Genomic DNA, 21,596 nt, shown 5'->3' with positions numbered 1-21,596 from the left:
GCATACAAAAATATGCCTACTTTACTTTATTATATAGATCCTTTTCTGAAATTAAATTTTAATATGGAAGGAGAAGAACAATGTTATGATAATATTCACAAGATGTGGAAAGACGGGGAGAGTAGAAAGGATGCTACACTTTACTCAGCAGCGTTTTTATGCCACTATTATGGGTCAGGCACTGTGTTAGCCACTGAGAGTACAGATAAATAATAAATTCAAAAAGGACTCAGGAAACATAAAGGGGAGACTAGAAACATTTAATAATATCTTTCTTTTATATCACAATTCTATATAATTCTGGGCTCTACCATCATCAACCCTCAGTTTGTCTTTTGCCTCAAGTTTTCTAAAGTTTTAATTATACTCTTCAGATGTAATTGGTCATATAATGGGTAATTTGAATTTCAGAGTGTAATTTTATAATAAATATTATAATAAATATTGTAAATATCATAATAAATGTTATAAATATTATAATAAATAATATGATATTTGTAGATATCTTCTAATCTATGCCAGAGAATTAATTATCTAAAACTAGAATTTAACTATTTAAATATTTTAAATAATGTAATAAGCACCTTCAAAACAGCTGCTCAAAACTGTAACTGACTCTATTTCTGTCCCCCAACTTGCCCCACCTAATGAAACCTTATCTTGAAAACCAAGCTTTCTTGTTTATATAACTTCTATATAATAAAAGCCTAAGTGACCATTGGGGCAGAACGATCAGAATGACCAGAACGACTGGTCGCAAAGACGTGCACTGACCACCAGGGAGCAGACACTCAATGCAGGAGCTGCCCCCGGATGGTCAGTGCACTCCCACAGGGGGAGCACCACTCAGCCAGAAGCTGGGCTCACGGCTGGCGAGTGCAGCAGTGGTAGCGGGAGCCTCTCCTGCCTCCGTGGCAGCGCTAAGGAAGGAAGCAGCAAGCTGAGTGGTAAGTAGCAGCAAGCAGATGGGAGGTAAGGAGTGAAGGGTCCTGGAATGCAAGAGGGATGTCTGCCTGCTGGCTTAGGCCCATTTCCCACAGGGAACAGGCCTAAGCCGATAGGCGGACATCCCCCAAGCAGTTCCAGACTGTGAGAGGACACAGGCTGGGCTGAGGGATGCCCCCCCACCAGTGCATAAATTTCATGCACTGTGCCTCTAGTTTTATTATATTCTATGTGTTCCTTGGCATGCATATTTAAATTATTTTTAGGTATTTTTATTTTAGATAATAAAATAACATCCTCTATGTAATGTTTGGATTGTTCATTTAATATAGTTTGGTAAGATTTATTCATATTGTTGTAGTTCTCTGTGGTTTATCATCTTTGAGTGGCATATAATATTCCTTTTGTGTTATGACATAGTTTTATGTTTACTCATTTGATGTGCATTTGGGTTGATTCAAGTTTATGCTGTTGATAGCAATTTTTATCAATTAAGTGGTATAAAAGAGCAACTCCTTAGGTCTTTTTATTTCTCTGTCCTTTAATAATGCTGACCATCCCTTTATGTACCTATTGGCTAGGTGTATTTTATCTTCTGTTAAGTGTCTGCCCCTCTCCTCTGATTCTTTTGAAATCTATGTGCTTTCTTATTGATTTGTATGAGTTCTTTATATATTTTAGTATGTATTTGTGTTGATTTTTTGTAATGCAAGCATCTTCTCCAAGTTTGTAATTTATATTTTTTCATTATAAATATATCTTTATTAAAAAAATTATCTTTATTGTTAAAGTTTTACAGATGTACCTTTTTTCAGATGTACCACAGCTTTTTTATCCACTCATCTACTAATGGATATTTAGGCTGTTTCCAGATCTTAGCTATTGTAAATAACACTGCTATGAACATAGGGGTGCATATATTCTTTGTACATGGTGTTTCAGGATGTTCAATTAATATTTGGCAAAGAAAGCAAGAGCATACACTGTAGTCAAGACAGTCTCTTCAATAAATGGCATTAGGAAAATTGGACAGGTACATGCAAAATAATGAAATTGGACCACCAATTTATACCATACAGAAGAATAAACTCAAAATGGATAAAAAACTTAAATGTAATTTTGAAACCATAAAAATCCTAGAAGAAAACATAAAAAGAAAAATCTCAGACATCTCATGTAGCAGAATTTTCACTGATACATCTCCTACAGCAAGGGAAACAAAGGGAAAAATAAATAAATAAATGGGACTTCATCAAACTAAAAAGGTTCTGCGCAGCAAAAGAAACCACCATCAAAATGAAAAGGGAACCCACTGTATGAGAGAATATATTTGTTAGAAATACATCTCAGAAGGTGTTAATTTTCATTATATATAAAGTACTCATACAACTCAGCAAAAGAAAGATAAACAATCCAATTAAAAAATGGGCAAAAGACCTGAATACACACTTCTCCAGAGTGGATATATGAATGGCCAAGAGACATTTGAATAAAGGTCAATGTCACTAAACATCAGAGAGATGCACATTAAAATGACAATGAAGTATCACCTCACACCTGCCAGAATGGCTGTCATCAATAAATCAACAAACAAGTCCTGGAGAGGATGTGGAGAAAAGGGAGCCGAGTACACTGCCAGGGGAATGCCGACTGGTGCAGCCACAGTGGAAAACAATGTGGAGTTTCCTCAAAAAATTAAAAAGGAGCTCCCATTTTGACCCCGTGATCCCACTTCTAAGAATATATCCTAAGAATCCTGAAACACCACCCAGAAATAGGATATTTTTTAATGAACAAGTTTTGAATTTTGAGAAAGTTAAACTGATCATTTATTTTGAGATCCGAAAGATATTTACATTTATTTTCTACTAACAATTTTAAGGTTTTTGACATTTAAGGTAGTAATTGATCTTGAGTTGATTTTTGAATATATGGTGTGGTAATTTCATCTTTTCCCATAGGAGTTGCATTTTCCCTATCTCCATTAACTAAAAAGTTCCTTATGTCCTTGCTGTCTGACATGCTATGTTTGTCATATACCAAAGTTCAATATGTTTAGATCTATCACTAAGTTTCTCAGTCCTCATCTGTCTCTGTGCCAAAGTAGCTGTCTTAAATAAATCTTCATAAAAACTCTTAAGTTCAGCTACTTCCTTCCTGCTCTTTCTCATAAATATTCCTGCTACCTTTAGCCCCATACTTATTTTCTTTAGAATCATATTTTTAAATTTAGTAAAAAACTCTATTGGAATTTGTATTAGAATCTAATTGAAAATAGATCAATTTGGGAGAGAATCTCCTCATAATACGTTCTGCCTATCTATGAACATGGTATATTTCTCAGTTTTTCTATGTCTTAATACAATTTTATTATTTGGAAGTCTTACTACACATCTTCCATTTGTGTGTGTTTTTTGGGGGGGGGTTGTTTTTTTGTTTTTTGTTTTGTTTTTTTGGTTTTTTTAAATAGACATTAAATTTCATCTATTTATCTTCTCTTTCTTGCATTTATCACTGAATCTAATATTCCCCCTATATTTGTGTATAATAAATACAAAGTTTACCTAATTATTTGTCCCCAAAATGAGTTAAAAGAAGGATTCTTTCCTTTTGATTCAATCATTTCTTTTTCAAATGAGATAGTTTTGAGAATTGAGTTTAAAAAAAAATAATTGCTAGCCCTGGCCAATTTTGCTCAGTAGATAGAATATCAGCTCATAGAATGAAGAGCCTTGGGTTTAATTCCAACCAAGGGCACATGCTTTGGTTCCAGGCTCAGTCCTTGGCCCTGGTCTCTCATATCAATGTTTCTGCCTCTCCCCCTCCTTTCCACTCTCTCTGAAAATCAATGGAAAAATATCAATGGTGAGGATTAACAACAACAACAAAAAAGATTGCTAGAGTTTTGGTTAGGCAAAAACAAAAGGCTTTAAATGACTATTATTTTTCCTCTACAAGTGAGATTTATTTTTCTGCATTGTTATAGGAATAAAGAGGAAGCAGGAAGAATTAAGTGATATTTAATGGTTTATATATTTTTAAACCCTAGATATTATGTATATGGAGAAGGAAAAGTGTGTCAGTTTGCAATTGTATTCCACAAAAATGGACCTTTACATAATTATTGATCTCATTAAATAATATAGATTCATAGATTAATTCAGTATCAATTATGTAAATACTACTAATGAAATTATATTTATATAGAAACATTATTTTCATTCATGGATCCACTGGAAGTTGCCAAATATTTTAGGTTAACTTAAAATTAAGCATCATAAAAACAAATAAAACTGAATTACTTTCTTAGATAGTCTGGATGAAAGAATTTGCAATTTTCTCATGATTTGTTGAAATAAATTAGCCTACCTGGGATTTGGATCAACATTGTCTATTGAAAAATAGACTATTACACATATTTATCAGTCATTGCCAACTCTCTAGATTTCTTTTATTGCAGACTCAGCTGAAACAGAACAAGAATATCTGATAGGTTGACTTATGACATAACTTCACAAAGTGGGCTTTTTCACTAAAGCTTTGTTTTTGTTTTTCTGAGTGTCCTGGAGAAATCTAAATTTAATGATTCTAAATTAGAATCATTTAGGTTAATTCTAAATCTAAAAACACCTATAAACAGATTACATTTAAAATTAGAAGGTATTTATCTTTCTCAATCAGTATGCAGAATACAAAAGAAAAGGGAGTATAACTCGAATCATTTTAAAGAAAGAAAATATATGCTTTCATATGAGCAATCTGAAGTCTTGGCTATAAAATTTGCCTGTGGCAATACACACAGAAAGTCTTTTAACTGAGTATAAATTTAGCTGCCTTTCAGTTTTTAGTGAGTTTAATGTGTTTTTCTTCTCCTTTTCTGGAGAGAAAAAGCTAATGTTATATCAATCCAAGTGAGTTTTGATAAAGATAGAACACAAAAAAATTAAAAATTGGGATGTTAGAAAGCAATTTCCATGGCCACAAATGAACTGTCAGTTCATAAAACTTTATCAATTAAACTAAGAGAAAAATGTTCTCACTTGCAAACATTAAATTCATGAATGATGGAATAATCTACATTTACATTTATTTTTATTTTGGTTATATACATTTTAATACAAGCAACATATTCTTTGTTAGAAATATGGCATTATATAAATTACTTTTGATTTTTTTCTACAATAATACATACCTTTGCATCATTTGAGGGATCAATTTTATTTGAAAAATATACAAAGTAGTAAAAGAAAAGATGAAAGTTTACATAACATGTATTTGGTTTGGCATTGGTTTGAATTCCCCCCTTTATAGAATTACTTAGGAGATATTTTCCCAGAAAAATGTATAACATTTTGTTTTAAATTTAACAGTAAAGAAGAATCATCAGTAACATCAGATGAGAATAACTTTGAGAATTCAAAGGTTACAGGTAATCTTATTTAACTTTTAAACAAAATCTGCCACTTTTGTTAAAGCCTACAATTATAACAATCTTACATAGGTACAATTATATTAACTTTTCAGATACCCGTATCCCCATAATTGTTTGTTCCCAAGAGGATAAGGAAGACTTGGAAACCGGTATTCAAAATGTAAAAGACGTAAACAGGGACCATGAGGAACACAACAGAAAAGAATTAGAGATGAGGGTAAGTGCTCTGGTTGCCACGTTATTAGAGAAGATGAATCCATTTATGCTTCAAAGATGCTGCGATGCTGGCCTTTCAATAGCTTCAACTAATGTAATTTGCAAATGTGAAAGCACAGCCTATTCTGTCCTTGCATCTCTGGCTTGATCAACAAGACGCTTTGATTTCCGTGTGCTGCTTCTGCTCTCTACAGTGGTAAATTAATAGCATTCATTTTTTTATCTCCTTACCAGAAGCTCTGAGTAACAGTTTGTAGGAGTTACAGAAGAGGTAGCACTATTTTGATGTGCATTTCTCATCTTGGTGACAAGTGTACACTTAGCATAAACTCATCTGTAAAACGAGAGGGCTGCACTAGATGATGTTAGGGTTCTGTCCAGCACGACAAGTATTGCATTTAGCAGCATTTTTTCTTACTTACATCTTTGTGAGAATCTCAATGTTCTATATCATTGGACAGTATTAAATTATGAAATAAGGAGAAAATATCCTGTGCCATATTTTTAAACAGGAAACAAGTGCAGTACTGTAAAATGTAGTATTATATTTGTTATAAATTTCACACTCGGTGAACATTCAATCTATTTGGAATTTTGGGGGGATGGTTTAGATAGCATTTTTATTACAAAGGAAGAAATAGGAGAAATGAATCACATAATGTAATTTATCCTTTACTGTAGTTGGTTGGAGCTCTTGTCATTAAAATACATAGATTCATAATCATCTAAGATTAAAATTTGCCTTTTCAAGTGTCAGGGCTGAGACAGAAAAGAAATAAAGCTCACCCTTTTTTTCCCACACATTCTCCATTTTCTATAGTGATATGGAAGCTGCATCACTGAAGTATGCAATTTACTTTGCTCTAACTTTAAAAAACTACAAAGTTGTCACCCACTGTGAAAATTCTCAGCAGCTGAAAGTTAACATTGCCATTTTTTTTCAAACAACAGAATATAATGAAAGGGCCTTAAAAAATCACATACTTCACCAATACATCTCATTACAATGAGCAGGCTCAAATATAAAAGTTTGTTTAGAAGTTACTGAGATTGAATGTCCAATAAATGAACAGGGAGCTATAATTTAGAAGCTAATTTGCTCCATGCTGACATTAATGCATAAAACAATGAAGCTCTATAATAGATGGAAATACAACCAAATCTGTGGAACCCACAGGCATTGGCTTACAAGACAGCTGTGCAGTTGACAAGTAACATGAGCCTTATGTGAGAAGAAGGGGAAAACGTAAGATTTGCATATAATTATTGAGATCATGCAAATGTCAGTTATGAGGAGAGAAAAAAAAACACACACACAGGCATCTCACTGTTAAATCCTGACAGTTGGCATCACTGAAGAGCTCAAATACATTTGAGTACCAGTTGGCAGAGGGTCATTAAAACAGAATTTGCAGAGACATTAACTCCCTCACTTTTCTTTGAGTGACGTTTTGCTATTAATAGTTTGCAGAGGCTTTGCAGAAAACATATTAATAAGAGAAACTGTAATAGGGGCACCTACAGCAAGTGTGAATGCAGCAAAGGGCACCCAGGAAGCTGCTCTCTAATTGATTAGCATGGAGCTATCAATGTGTATATCCTAAGTGAGGAGAAAGTGCAATGACAAGCAAGAATAGTTGAATAATACAATGTGATATTTGGAAGCTGGGAAGGAGAGTGATTAATTTTGGCCCCTTTTCTTATTAATATGATTCCCAAGTCATAGCCTGCAAGGATCCCCCAAAACACCTAGCTTCCAGAATTTGTGCTAAATCCACAAATGAAATGAGCCAAGGAAATCTACCAGATAATCAGTAGCCAAATTAATGAAACCTACCTAATTCATTGTGTATATTTAAAATCAATTGGTCATTATTTCTTGTTGTTCTTATTCCTTAAGATAAATCAAGGCTCACTAAGAAGCACTGCTTCCAGAGATGAAAGGAATACATTTTCAACAGATCCAGTCAATTTTCCAAATAAAGGTGAGGTGTTAGAGAAGAAGCATGCTCATGAGGAAGTATACAGTGACTTGCTTAAAAGGACTTTGTCTCCAAGTTCATCAGCAGAAAGCTCCTTAAAGACAGATTTTTACCGCAATGAAAAATATTTCTCAGGAAATGAGTGTAGTCATCAACCTTCAGAGGAAATTACTTCAGATACGAGAAAAATCAAGCCACCATTGGGAAATGCTGGCAGTGATGACCTAGTGCAATTACATATTAGCAACAAAGAAGTATTGGATGATAATGCCAATCCAGCTCAATGGAGAGGCAGTGTGCAAATATCTTGTCCCCCTTCAGATCAACTAGTGGAAGACAACCTTAATAAAAAACATGAAGGATCAGCTACGGAAATTAAAATGAGAGATTTGGAATGTTTAAGAAGAGATTTCCCTTCAGATTTCCATTTGGAAGAATCAATAGAAAAGGAGTCTTCCAAGAAAGATTATGGAAATGGTAAGAATGAGGAGCAAAGAATGCACCTGGGTGTTAATGAAAAACAAAGCAAAAATCTTCAATCACTCTTACATGACCAAGAAAAGATAAGCCACTCTGAAATAAGTGTGGAAGAGATTGGAGCTAGTAGCAGAGGACTAACTGTCCTGCCGAGTAAAGACACCTCAACTCCCGACCAGGCAATCAGAAAAGACTCATTTCAATCACCAAGAGGAAGTCTAAGTTGGGGAGAAGCTGTGTTAACAACCACAGAGCATGATCTCTCAACTAGTAAAGGCACTACTTCAGGAGAGATGCCTACTCAAGTTTGTTCACCAAGAAATGGAAATATTTTGAAGAATGATTATCTTTTCCAGTTTGAAGAAGAAAATGTAGGTAGGATTAACCCGGAAGATCAGAATAAGAACAAACAGCATAAAAAACGATGGAATTTTCTGGAAAGTCAGGGAAAAGCAAGAGAGAGTAAGACAAATACAACCCAGCAGATCAAAGAACATGCAGACTGTGAAGATACGTGGGGGGAAAGAGATGATACAAGGAGTTTGACTGCTACTCCTACAGAAAAATTGTTTACCTGCCAAGAAACAGTGAGCTATGAACTGTCTTCTCTAGCTGATCATGGTATTACTGAGAAAGCAGAAGCAGGTACAGCTTATATAATTAAGACAATATCAGAAAGTACTCTAGAAAGCATGTCTGCTGGAGAAAAAGCAATAATTGCTAAGCTACCTCAAGAGACAGCACGAAGTGACAGGCCCATCAAGGTAAAGGAAACAGCGTTTGATCCACATGAAGGAAGAAATGATGATTCACATTATACCTTTTGTCAAGGAGATACAGAAGGTGTAACCTATGATGATGATTTTGAAAAAAAATCTTATTTAGATATTTGTAATGTACATGTAGATAAAATGGAGAGTGAAGAAGCCATACCTATGCACAATCCTGCAAATACACATGACAGGAAGAAACGTGGTACTGGAAATATAACATCTGTAGGAGAATCCTTACAGGTCATTAAAAACAATCAAAAAACAGCCTCAAAACTGAATTTGGGGATGTCACCAATAGATAAAAAAATATTTTCAGAAAATAGAGTTCCTGGTCAGGTCCAAGAATTATCAAAGGAAATGGATGCAGGTGCTATTATTCAGTCTGCTTTAAACTCAGACACTAATAGAGCATCTGAGAATGGCTCTCAGGTTTCCAATCATCATGGTAAAACTTCTTATGAACAGGCAACTGCAGTAGATAATACAGTTAGTACCATGACTCTCCAATCTACATCTACTCATACTAAATCAGAATATAACTGTAATCCAGCAAGTGAAATCCAGGGTATTGAGAAATACCCACATACTGGGGGTACAACTGAAGAAGTTTGCAAAAGTTCAGGAACAGTGAGATCAGTTAGTCGACGAGAAACAGATACAGGAGAATGCATTGTGGCAAAGTGTGTAGGGCCAGTGGTTTTAATCACTGAAGCTGTTGAACACATAGCAGAGGTAAGCCACAAAAACGAAGGCTTACTAAACTCTGGACAATCACCGTGTTTTTCAGGTGACAAGGAATCTGAGAGCTCGGCTTCTGCTAATCTCCCTGCCCACGAAAGTCAAGCTCAAAGCAGTGAATCTCTGCTTTTGAAATACACCAACTCAAAAATATCTTATTTCCTATTGTTTCTGATATTTCTTGTAACCATCTATCAGTATGACTTAATGATCGGCTTGGCCTTCTACCTGTTTTCGCTGTACTGGCTGTCCTGGGAAGGGAGGAGACAAAAAGAGTCTGTCAGAAAGAAGTGACCCCAGCACTATTATTACTCTCTCTTCAAAGATAAGCTATTTAGCCCCAAACAGTTGGGTTGCTGAAAAAGACTATTCATTATTCAAAGAGCCTGTGCAGTTTTTCCTCTTAAAGGATCATTTAAAATGAATGCGTATGAAGTTTGCTCCTTCATATAAGTAATTATTCTATATAGGACCATTATGTTTGGATCATTAAATACCTATATGAATATGAGATCTGAAGCACGTCAAGTTGAAATTAGGTACAGCTGTTGCTCCTTACCAGGCTGTGAAGTTGCAATGCTTCACGTCTCTTCACCACTTCAAGTGCCATTTCTTGTATTCATTACTTTTGCAGTAAAGCTTCATTTTTTCCCCCTGAGAGTATTTTTCCCCTGTATGGTTTTTAAAAATGGATAAAACATGGACAACAGCAGAGGACTTTTACTTTTTTTCAGTATTGGCCATGAAATTTGCATTTACCACTGTATCATTTATCATCACATTTTGATAGATCAAATCTTTCAATTTAAGATTTTTAAGAACAACACACATGTATATTAAGATATGTAAACTTAAATTGAAGGAACACATGACTTGCTTAAATAATACTTTACACATACACATACCTTTCACCTTCTTTATACCTACAAAAGCGGGGCATTCATAAGCCAAATCTGAGAAAGACTGAAACAATTTGGAGATGACCTTTCAATTCTACAAAATGTTGTGGGTGGTCTGTTTTTAATCTGCTTTTCTCTTATAAAGAGAGACTGTGTAACATAATTGAATGATTTCAATGTCAACTATTATTCAAAGTTGAAAATTTTAAAGTTCTACAAACATTGCTTTATAATGAATTGTACCTATAAAACTTCAATTAATAATAATTTTTTAAAAATGTTTCCAAATGAACTGTTCTACTTGGTAGTATTTTTTGTCCTCAAACAAATGTTTGATCTTTTCTCATTATAATACAAAGAATTATTCCTCCAAGTGCATTTAGATAAAAAAAAAACACAAGTAGTCATTGGTGATATTTATTATATAATGATCAGGTAAACTAGGCAAATAAGTGATTTGGAAATCTACTGAGGTAGATGACCCAAAATAGCAGTGGTTTAGGCTGTTATTTTCTATGTCTAAGTCTGTGAAATAATGAACTAGTCATTTTAGTCGCAAGGGGATAATTCCAAGATTCTTATACAGTTGATTTAAGTAACCATTTATTGAATGACTACTATATGAAAAACCCTGCACTCTGTTCTAGGGCAGAACATTCTCTTTGATGCCCTGACAGGCCAGTCCTCGGGAGGAGGCATAAGTATGTAGTTTCACACTTAGGACTTAGCCAGGGGTATGTGAAAGAGCCACATTGAGGGGGCAACTTTGGGTGATTTTTTTTTTCATAGGAAATTTTTTCATAGAGCATATAGCATTGATCTTCAGAAAGAAAAAGGTTATATGTTTATTTACCTGTAAAGGTAAATCCAATGAGTGAAACTTGCATATATCATTCCACACATCTAAGAAACATGCATTTATGAGAAGATAATATTAGAGTGAAACATTTTAACTGACTTTCATGTGGTAGTAAATGAAAGTTGAACAAATACAAATATCTTGAAGTAGAACTTAGGGCAAATATTTGATTGAGAAAGCACCTTTTTTATTAAATACAAGTGGAATACTGTAAGCTGTACCTAGAATGTTATCTCTAAAATTGCTGTCCTGATAACTTTGTTGACAGATTTAAACTACAAACTATTAAGAACTGAAAATTCTTAATAGTTTCTTCAGTTCTTAATAGTTTGGCTTTTTCATTCTATCTTTAAGAATTTCAGTCAAAATATCACATATTTTTACTGCAAAGAACACTACATTACTTCATGAACACAGGTACATGGACTGTAATTATTCCCTTATGCATAAAAGAATGTAATTTATTTTGTTTATTTGATTTTTGGTAACAAATGTATTAACATTCTCATACATCTTTGTAATATGACAATCAAAGGATCTAAAAAGTTGTGTATTTTTCTGCATGCAATAAAGAAAAAATTGGTGATTTACCTGACTTTGCAAACATTACTTAGGAAGCATTTGAAAACATAAGTCCTAAGGACTTATAAAACTATTGCTAGGTGGAGAGGTAGACTGTTGGTACATGTTTTGGTCACATCACTATATTGAACAAGAGAAGTACATCTCAGAAAGAACTGTCAAAGCCTGGTTAATCAAGATTTGATTGTTAACCATCATGGCAAGGTGACCTCTGCAAAGCATAACTGCTTCCACAGTGTCTTCCCAAGTATTAGTTAAGAGCCAAGAGTGGGTGTGGCATGAGAATAAGCTAAGGGAAATGCATTGCACACTTGCATCTTATAGCGGGTAAGAAATGGGATGTATGAAACCATCGCCTTTTATCTAACTATTAGAAACAAAATTATAAAAATAAATTGGCAACTCTAGCAAGTATAGGTAGGAAAATCATCTTTAAAATCCACATCTGTATAGCTGTAAAAAAAAAAAGGAGGATCTCTTCCCTTTGAGGCAGCATGGAGGACCTGGAGAGGATTATGCTAAGTAAAATAAGTCAGGCAGAGAAAGACAAGTATCACATGATCTCACTTACATGTGGAATCTAATGAACAAACTAAATTGATGATCAAAATAGATCCAGAGACATGGAAGCATAGAACAGACCAAAAAAATCTTTGAAGGAAGGGGGTGGGGCCAGAAAGAAATTAACCAAAGAATTTATAGGCATGTATGCATAACCCATGGACATAGATAATAGTGCTGTGGGTCAGGGGGTGGTGGGTGGTGGGGAGTGGGAAGTGGAGTGGAGGGGATCAATAGGGGCAGAAAAGGGGACCTGTGTAATACTTTTAACAATAAAGATAAATTTAAAGAAATAAAAATGCATCTAAAAAAAAAGAAGGAAAAAAATTCACATCTGTATAAGCCAAATATACTTTTAATGTAAGAAGAAATGTCATTGATATGACATTCATCCCTCAAGATTTAAGAACATTGGATTAATGCAATGTGTTTCCCTGCTGAGTTCCAATATTTTGATAGTGAACTCTTTCAAAGAATATATGTATTCTGTTACAATTTTGTGAGAGAAACAAGATTATCTTTTACTTGTCATATTAAGCCAGTTCCCTGGTTAAATGGAAAACTTTAAAATATACGTACCAAATTTAGGGAAATGAATAAAATACTTTACTTTTCCCATTAGCATATATGTTATGTTCTTAATAATTTCTTTAGTCATGAATATTATTTTGTATCAGGAGGCTTGTTGTTTTCTTTATTAGGCTCACTTTTTTGTATATACATAAATCAAAACTGAAAAGAAAGCAAAACAAAAAAGTCAACTAGCAGGAGAACTAATACAGATGAGGCAGGAGGGCTGTTGTCTCTAGGGCCAATTCATCTACTGATTTCTGACCTTTCCTTCAAATTTTCAGTGAGCGAGCATAGAAATTGAAACGTACACTGAGGCTTGTCTTTGGTTATTTGAATCCTGTCTTAACCAGTTCTTGTGGAACTAAAGAATAGAATCTACTCTAATTTTGCAGCAAGGTTCAAAAAAAGTATGACAGGCCATGCTCTTCCAGCATCTCCTCAGTTGTACACCTATATGAAGAGAACAGCTAAAAAAGGTCCTCTTAGCCAGGACATGTAGTCCAGTGGTTGAGTGGTCACCTATGAACCAGGTGGTTGGCATTCAGTTCCCGTTCAGGGCACATGCCCAGATTGCGGGCTTGATCCTCAGTAGGGGGTGTGCAATGATTCTCTCTCATCATTGATGCTTCTGTTTCTCTCTCCCTACCCCCCATTCCTTCTTCTCTGAAACCAATTAAAAAAAAATTTTTTTTAATGTGCTCATCTGAGCCTGGCCAGGTAAGAGCAGCGACATCACCTAATAAACTTGGAGCCACATGGGCCACTCTTTTCTTTTCTGCCTATTTATTTTAAATTTTTATTGTTGAAAGTATTACTTAGGTCCTTCTTTCCCCGCCCCCCATTAACCTCTTCCAGTCTACTCCCATTCACCACCACCCCGAACCCAGCCCTCACCATCCCATTGTCTGTGTCCAGGGGTTATGTAAGTTCATTGGTTGATCTCTTCCCACCTACCCTCTCCTGCCTTCATCCTGAGGTTCAACAGTCTGTTTATGCTTCAATGTCTCTGGGCATATTTTTGTTCATCAGTTTACTTGGTTCATTAGATTCCACATATGAGTGAGATCATGTGATACTTATCTTTTTCCGAGTGGCTTATTTCATTTAGCATAATACTCTCCAGGTCCATAGTGCTATTGCAAATGGTAGGAGTTTTTACTTTTTTATTGCCGTGTAGTATTCCATTGTGTAAATATACCACTGTGTGTGTGTGTTTTTTATCTATTCATCTTCTGATGGGCACTTAGGCTGTTTCCAAATCTTAGCTATTGTAAATTGCACTGCTGTGAACATAGCGGTGGATATATCCTTTCTGATGAGAGTTTCGGGTTTCTTAGGGTATATTCCTAGAAGTGGGATCACTTGGTCAAGTGGGAGTTCAATTTTTAATTTTTTTAGGAAACTCAATATTGTTTTCCATAATGGCTGCACCAGTCTGCATTCCCACCAGCAGTGCACGAGGGTTCCCTTTTCTCTGCAATCTTGAAACACTTGTTATTTGATGATTTATTGATGATAGCCATTCTGACAGGTGTAAGGTGATATCTCATTGTCATATTGATTTGGGTCTCTCAGATGATTAGTGACTTTGAGCATCTTTTCATACGTCTCTTGGTTTTCTGTATGTCCACTTTGGAGAAGTGTCTATTAAGGTCCTTTGCCCACTTAAGTTGTATGATTTCCCTACATATTTTGGAGAGAATCCAGAAACTCACCCAATCCACTATGCTCAATTAATATTTGACAAAGGAGGCAAGAGCATACATTGGAGCAGAGATAGTTTCTTCAATAAATGGTGTTGGGAAAATTGGACAGGTACATGCAAAATAATGAAACTAGACCACCAACTTACACCATACACAAGAATAAACTCAAAATGGATAAAAGACTTAAATGTAAGATGTGAAACCATAAAAGTCCTAGAAGCCATAGGCTCCAAAATCTCAGCCATCTCTCTTTGCAACATGTTTAATGATACATCTCCTAGGACAATGGGAACTAAGGAGAAAATAAACAAATGAGACTACTTTAAAATAAAAGTCTTCTGCACTGCAAAAGAAGCCATCAACAAAATAACAAGAAAGCCCGCTACATAAGCGAATATATTTTCCAATGATACATCCAATAAAAATATTATTTAAAGTTTCTTTTATTTATTAAATTATTTTTCTATTTTCAGAAACAAATTATATTAATTTATGGCAACATAATTTAGTTTTCATCTTTTAAAAACAGATTTTCTCATTAGTCCAATGTTTCCATAACTTTACCCAAACTCTTTAAAACTGCAAATTAAACTTTCATTAGATTTTCAGCCTAACTTTGAATTATGTTTTACAAGAAATGTCATTATCGTAGTTTGGTAAAAACTTATTAAACAACTATTTTGAAAGTTCAGGATTTTCATTTTGTGTCATTTCAATATTTGTTAAATATGTAGATATTACCTTCATTTTTCAAATAGAAAACCATATATTATGTGGAAATTTAAGGAAAGTTTTCCTAAGTCTTTTCCTAACACATCCAATTCTTTATATTCATAATAAAGAGGGTCATGGTCAAATCAATAATGGATTATAAAGAAATTATTTTTATTTGGCTGAAATTCCGCCAAGATCTGATTTTGCACATATATGTCAATGCCTAATTAAGTTACTCGTCTTTGTCAGAAGTAGTGCATCAGCTTTGCCCTTCATATCATCCTGCCTGCACCATGCAGCCTTATTTCCACTGCTCTCTGCTTCAAGTCCTCTGTCAGCCAAGCCAGTCACATTGTCCCTAGAATATGCTCATCTGGTTTCTCTGGGACTGCTCATGTGCGCCCTCTCTCTGGAGGTCACTTTCAGTTGTCTCTAAGCCTTTCTCCCTATCCAACTCTGCACATTTTCTGTGTACAGCTCAAGTCTGCATCTTTTTGAAGCCTCCTACTATTTCAGATGACGTTGGGATCACAATTTTCACACCTCTGCGGACACTAATTTTCTTGCGTGCATTGGGCATTTGACTAACTGGCCTGTCTGCTTGCTCAGGACAGAGACAATGGTTTCTCCTTCCCTTTTAGAACTCACGAGGCCTACTTTGTTTTGTGGGAATCCTTAGTCAACACTTGTGGCTGGAATTGAATTGCAGTGCTGTCTCCTTCCTATCCTGCTCCTGAAACGTAGACAGGATATTCTAGGACTGGTTTTAAAATGAATAAACTTAATCAAAACAGAGCTAGGGTATTTTAGTAAACCACCAAAGACAAGGTAGAAAGATACCAAGAGAATATGGAGACAAAAATAGCACAAGACATGTTTTTAGATAAAGTAGCTCAGTAGCTTAAAAATGAATAAACATCACAAGGTATAAAGTGTAAGAAACTCAATCTTCCCAACTGCCCCCGTGCCCTTTGAAAATGGCTGACCTCTCAATTTCACACCTGTTCTGAGGGTCAACCTTTAGGGTAAGCAAACAGAACTAGCGAAAACAGTCAGTGTTTTTGTGAAAAGAAAACATTTGCTTGATTAACATATGAGAGTATGTATATACACAAACACACACATGGGCACACAGACGCATACATACATGTACATACACGCAGACACAATATTCCAATATCTGATGACAGTAATAGCAGAGAACATAGTCAACTAAAACAATGTTTAGTCATATACATATAATATGTAAGAGGTTTATCCGTTCCTTGAAGAAACTCATTCTATCCTATTTAGATATGAAATTAAAATGATAATGCAAAGATATGCCTATTTTTGAGTCAGAGTCTAAAGAAAAGCAGTATATGGCCTAGAAATGTAGAAGCATGTCATATAACAGCTTAAGACCACCAGCAATTGGTCTCTTAAGACTTACATAAAAGCCAGATACATGTATATATATTGCAGACAGAAGTCATCAGTATCTTGTATTAGTTGACTTGTCTTTGAGTGGAAACATTTAAAATTTTTTAAAGACACACTGTTCATAACATAATATTAAACAGCAGAAAGGTGGTACTTAAAATCAACTATAAGAGGTCAGAAATTCTCTTTGTAAACACTTAAATAATGCATAATCTACTTTTAACAATTTTATGTAGGAGGCTTTCAATGTGCAGTTTATAAAACATTTTAACATGAAGCATTTATGAAAATATTGCACATTTATATCTTTTTATACTTACACTGTAAAATGATGGGGATATTTTGCTTCTAAACATGAAGTGATCTTCCCAATTAATTAAAAAACCTTTGGAAAATGAAATTGTCATTTTTTCATTATGCACATAAACTTTCCCCATGTTTAAGTAAAATAGTTCTGCATTAAAGAAAAGATAATATATTCCTACCTTCAGAGATATGTGGAAATATCTTAAATATATTCCTACTCTTTGAAAGATGGATAGGAAGAGAGGAAGTAAGAGATTATAAATGTCCTCTACATTTATTTTGCATTCTTTCATAATATTTGGGCTCAGGCAGATAGGTTTTTATTTAAGTCAATTGTCTTATCCCACATGAATACTTTGACCTACCTGATCTTATTCCCATCCTTAAATTAGTATTTCATTTATGTTCAACATATTGAATTTTTATTACAAGAATAAGCAAGGAACCAGGTTGTAGTCCGAATCTTTGAGTATAACATCTACATCTGTATCTTTATTGATCTATGCATGTGAGGTTCAATCTTTAATAATAATCCTATCTAGTAATAGACAAACATGGTAATTAACCATACGTTCACTACCATCGCCATTGGCTGGTCAGTGTGATATGCAAATTAACCACCAACAAAGATGGCTGCTAATTTGCATACTGCAGGCAGGGCGGGACACCAGGAGCCACCATCCAGGCCCCCATGTGTGACCCCAGGAACCACCGGAAAGCCAGGCTGCAGGCAAGGCGGCCCCCTGGGACCCAGGAGCCCATCGGCGAGGTCTGCAGGCGAAGCAGCGATCAAGCTATGAGTGGGAGGGTGGGGGGGCGGAAGGAGCTACAGGAGCAGCTCTGGCCGGAGACTGAAGACTCCCACCAGAGTGAGGAGCAAAGACTGAAGGCTCCAGCCACAGCAAAGACTGTGTCCAGAGCGAAGATGGAAGGAGGTGGCCAGAGTGAAGGTCTGGGTCCTGGGTGCCAGAGGAAAACTTGTGCTGGCTGCCAGGGGAAAGAAGGCCTATTGCACAAATCTTCATGCAACTGGTCTCTAGTCCAATCTAATAAAAGAGAAACATGGTAATTAGCGTATGACCGCTACCCTTCCCATTGGCTAATCAGCGAGATTGCAAATTAACTGCCAGCCAAGATGGCGGCCGGCAGCCAGGCAGCTTGAAACTAACATGAGGCTTGCTTGCTTCAGTGATGGAGGACTCCAACATTCCCCCGCTGCCGCTGCAGGCCTCTGAGCTGCAACTCTAAGCAACTATGTAACAAATATAGAAGCTAAAGAAAACCCCAGAAACCTGCTTTAGTCCGCAGCAGGATTGCAACATTGTAAGCATAGGCCAGAAACCTACTTTCAGCAGCGGAGGCCAAAGAGCTGGAGCCAAGCCTCAAAGCTAAAGCTGGCACTAATAAAAAAAGAAAAAAAGAAAAAAAGGAGCGGTTGGGAGCTTCAGTCACCCCCAGCCTGAAAACAGCCCTCAGCCCCTCACCAAGACTGGCCAGGCACCCCAGTGGAGACCCCCACCCTGATGGGTGTGTGACCAGCTGCAAACAGCCATCATCCCCTCACCCAGGCTGGCCAGGCACCCCAGTGGGGACCCCCACCCTGATCCAGGACACCCTTCAGGGCAAACAAGCTGGCACCCACCTGTGCACCAGGCCTCTACCCTATATAGTAAAAGGGTAACATGCCTCCCAACACCGGGATCAGCGTGACAGGGGGCAGCGCCCAAACCCTCTGATTGCCCTGCGGCTCTGTGTGTGACAAGGGGTGGGGCCACAACCTCCCTATCCACCCTGCTCTGTTCGTGACAGGGGAAGGCGCACAGACCCCCTGATCAGCCCTGCTCTGTGCCTGATAGGGGGGAACTCCCCAACCCCCTGATCGTCCTGTGGCTCTGTGTGTGACAGCGTGCGGCACCCCAATCCCCTCCCCCCCCACGGGCCCTGCTCTGTGTGTGACGGGGTAGAGCCATAACTTCCCCATCAGCCCTGCCCTGTGTGTGAGAGTGGCGGCGCCCCAACCCCCTGATTGGCCCTGCTCTGTGCGTGACAGGGTACAGAGCCCCAACCCCCCTGATGGGCCTTGCCCTGTGCGTGACAGGGTACAGAGCCCCAACCCCCCTGATGGGCCCTGCCCTGTGCGTGACAGGGGGTGGCACCGCAACCTCCCCATCGACCCTGCCTTGAGTGTGACGGGACAGTGCCCCAACCCCCCAATCGGCCCTACCCTGAGCATGACTGAGGGTGGCATCACAACCTCCCCGATCACCCTGCTCTGTGCATGATAGGGGGCGGTGCCCCAACTCCCCAATTGGCCCTGCTCTGAGCCCAACCAGGGGCTGCACCTAGGGATTGGGCCTGCCCTCTGCCACCCAGGAGCAGGCCTAAACCAGCAGGTCGTTATCTCCCGAGGGGTCCCAGACTGCGAGAGGGCACAGGCCGGGCTGAGGGACCCCCCTCCCCGCTGGGTGCACACATTTTTGTGCACCAGGCCTCTAGTCTATATATATAAAAGCCTAAGCAACCAAATGACTGGTCACTACGATGCACACTGACCACCAGGGGGCAGATGCTCAACACAGGGGATGCCCCTGGTGGTCAGTGTGCTCCCACAGTGGAGGCACCGCTCAGCTGACCACTGGGTGCCAGATGCAGGACTACAGCTGGCCACCACAGCCAGGAGACCACAGAAGACTGGCAGCGAGCCTACTGAGCGGTGGCGGTGGCAGGCACAGTGGGGCTGGGATGAGCAGGAGCACTCCAAGGGACCCCACTGGTGCACGAATCCGTGCACTGGGCCTCTAGTAGTAGTTATAATTATTATTATAACAAGACCATATCTGACTGTTTTGTGTTTATAAAAATTGGGCACTCTTTTTGTGAAACAACTCATTTATGTATTACAACTCCATGAGATAAATACTATTACCACCCCATTTCACAGATAGAAACAGATACACAGAGAAGCTCGTTTTCCCAAGGTCATATAGACACTAAGTGGCAAAGTCTAGATTCAGACTCCAGCAATCTTTCTCCATAGTTGATCCTCTTAACTATTGCACCATGTTGCTCCTTCAATAAGATCTACCAAGTTATCTTATGAATTGTACAGTAATATATTAGCTTGCTTCATGGAGCTATATTAATATCCAAGTATGTTATATAAAGAATTCACCATATCTTTTACACAGATATTCCTATCTTTGTTAATGCACCTAGAGAAAGAAAGTTTCTAAAAATATTCTATTCTTTCAACTTATTCATATAACCTCAATTCAAAAAATACACATTGATTCCCTTCCAGGCCACAAGCATTGTTCTAGTCCCAGGAGGTGAAGACATACTCCAATAATTGCAATATATCGTGACCAGTTCAATAATAGAGGTAAGATTTAGGAACAGAGGCCGCCCATAAGAAAGACTGTTTGGTCTTGTAAGCACTCCGCTACTTATGGCAAAATATGTTTTGCCATATTTTTAACACTATAATTTTAATGTGAAGGAAACCACAACAAAGCCCACCAAATGTCTCATTACGTTAAGTTTTACAAACATAATAACTACAATGAAGATGTTATAGGCACTCCAAACACCGGGAAAAGTGTTGTAAGATAGCCCCCCTGAGTTGAAGCAAGAGGGCTGTCCTCTCCTTGGTTCTTGTCAATCTCTTAGGAAGGAATTCAAGTGAGTGACTCCAGATGATTGCATTGTAGTAAAGCCAATTTATTAAAAGGTAAAGCAAATAAGTTTATTAAATTAAAAAAGCAAGGCAAGCAAATCTATCAAATACATCAAACTTATAAAAGCAAAGACAGACTTCCCAGCTAGTCTGAGAAGTGAGTGCAGTGGGATTCAAGGGGTTATATATCCTTCTGCCTATAGGTTTCAAAATTCCTCTGCCAAATATCTTGATATGGATTAACTCTCAAGGTTTCCCTTTTACTTTGTTATGGCTTTCCCAGAATTTATGAGAAGTATCTGGGACAAGTGCAGGAGGCAACCAATCAATGTGTTTCTCTCACATTGATATCTCTCTGTGTCTTTTCCTCTCTCTTCCACTGTCTCTAGATATCAATGGAAAAATATCCTCGGGTGAGGATTTAAAAAAAAAGCAAAAATAAACAATGAGATGAAAACTCCCTCCTCTCTCCTTCCCCCAGGAAGGACTTCTTTGAGATAAATCTCCCCCTAATTTTCTTCCCCCTGCCCTCTTCTTTCCTGAATTCTTTGGTTTGTGGGAAGAGGGGAATTAACCATTTGTTCTGAAGTGTCCTTGGGGAAGATAAGGTCTTGGGAGTCACAAACTAGCTGTAAGCTGCGCAAACTGTTGGGCCTTGTTTAATTTTCTTGTCTCAGTGCCCTATTCCTCCTGCCTGGAATTTTCCTAGCTTCTCACTATCCTGTAACAAAGATA

At 37.3% G+C, this 21,596-nt stretch overlaps 1 protein-coding gene across 1 annotated transcript in view; it reads left to right on the top strand.

Moving 5' to 3' along the window:
* Nucleotides 1–11,911, top strand: part of PPP1R3A (protein phosphatase 1 regulatory subunit 3A) — a 47,850-nt gene extending 35,939 nt beyond the window's left edge. The window contains exons 2-4 of the mRNA XM_059711546.1: nt 5,316–5,374; nt 5,470–5,594; nt 7,494–11,911. Of these exons, the coding sequence (XP_059567529.1) occupies nt 5,316–5,374; nt 5,470–5,594; nt 7,494–9,857 (2,548 nt within the window). The 3' untranslated portion in view covers nt 9,858–11,911. The remainder of the gene's footprint in view (nt 1–5,315; nt 5,375–5,469; nt 5,595–7,493) is intronic.
* Nucleotides 11,912–21,596: the final 9,685 nt, after the last annotated feature.

The sequence above is a fragment of the Myotis daubentonii genome, chromosome 10 (genome assembly GCF_963259705.1).
Source record: "Myotis daubentonii chromosome 10, mMyoDau2.1, whole genome shotgun sequence".
NCBI classification, from domain to species: Eukaryota; Metazoa; Chordata; class Mammalia; order Chiroptera; family Vespertilionidae; genus Myotis; species Myotis daubentonii.
The sequence above is the reverse complement of the archived record's forward strand: the minus strand, read 5'-3'. Positions and strand labels throughout refer to the sequence as shown.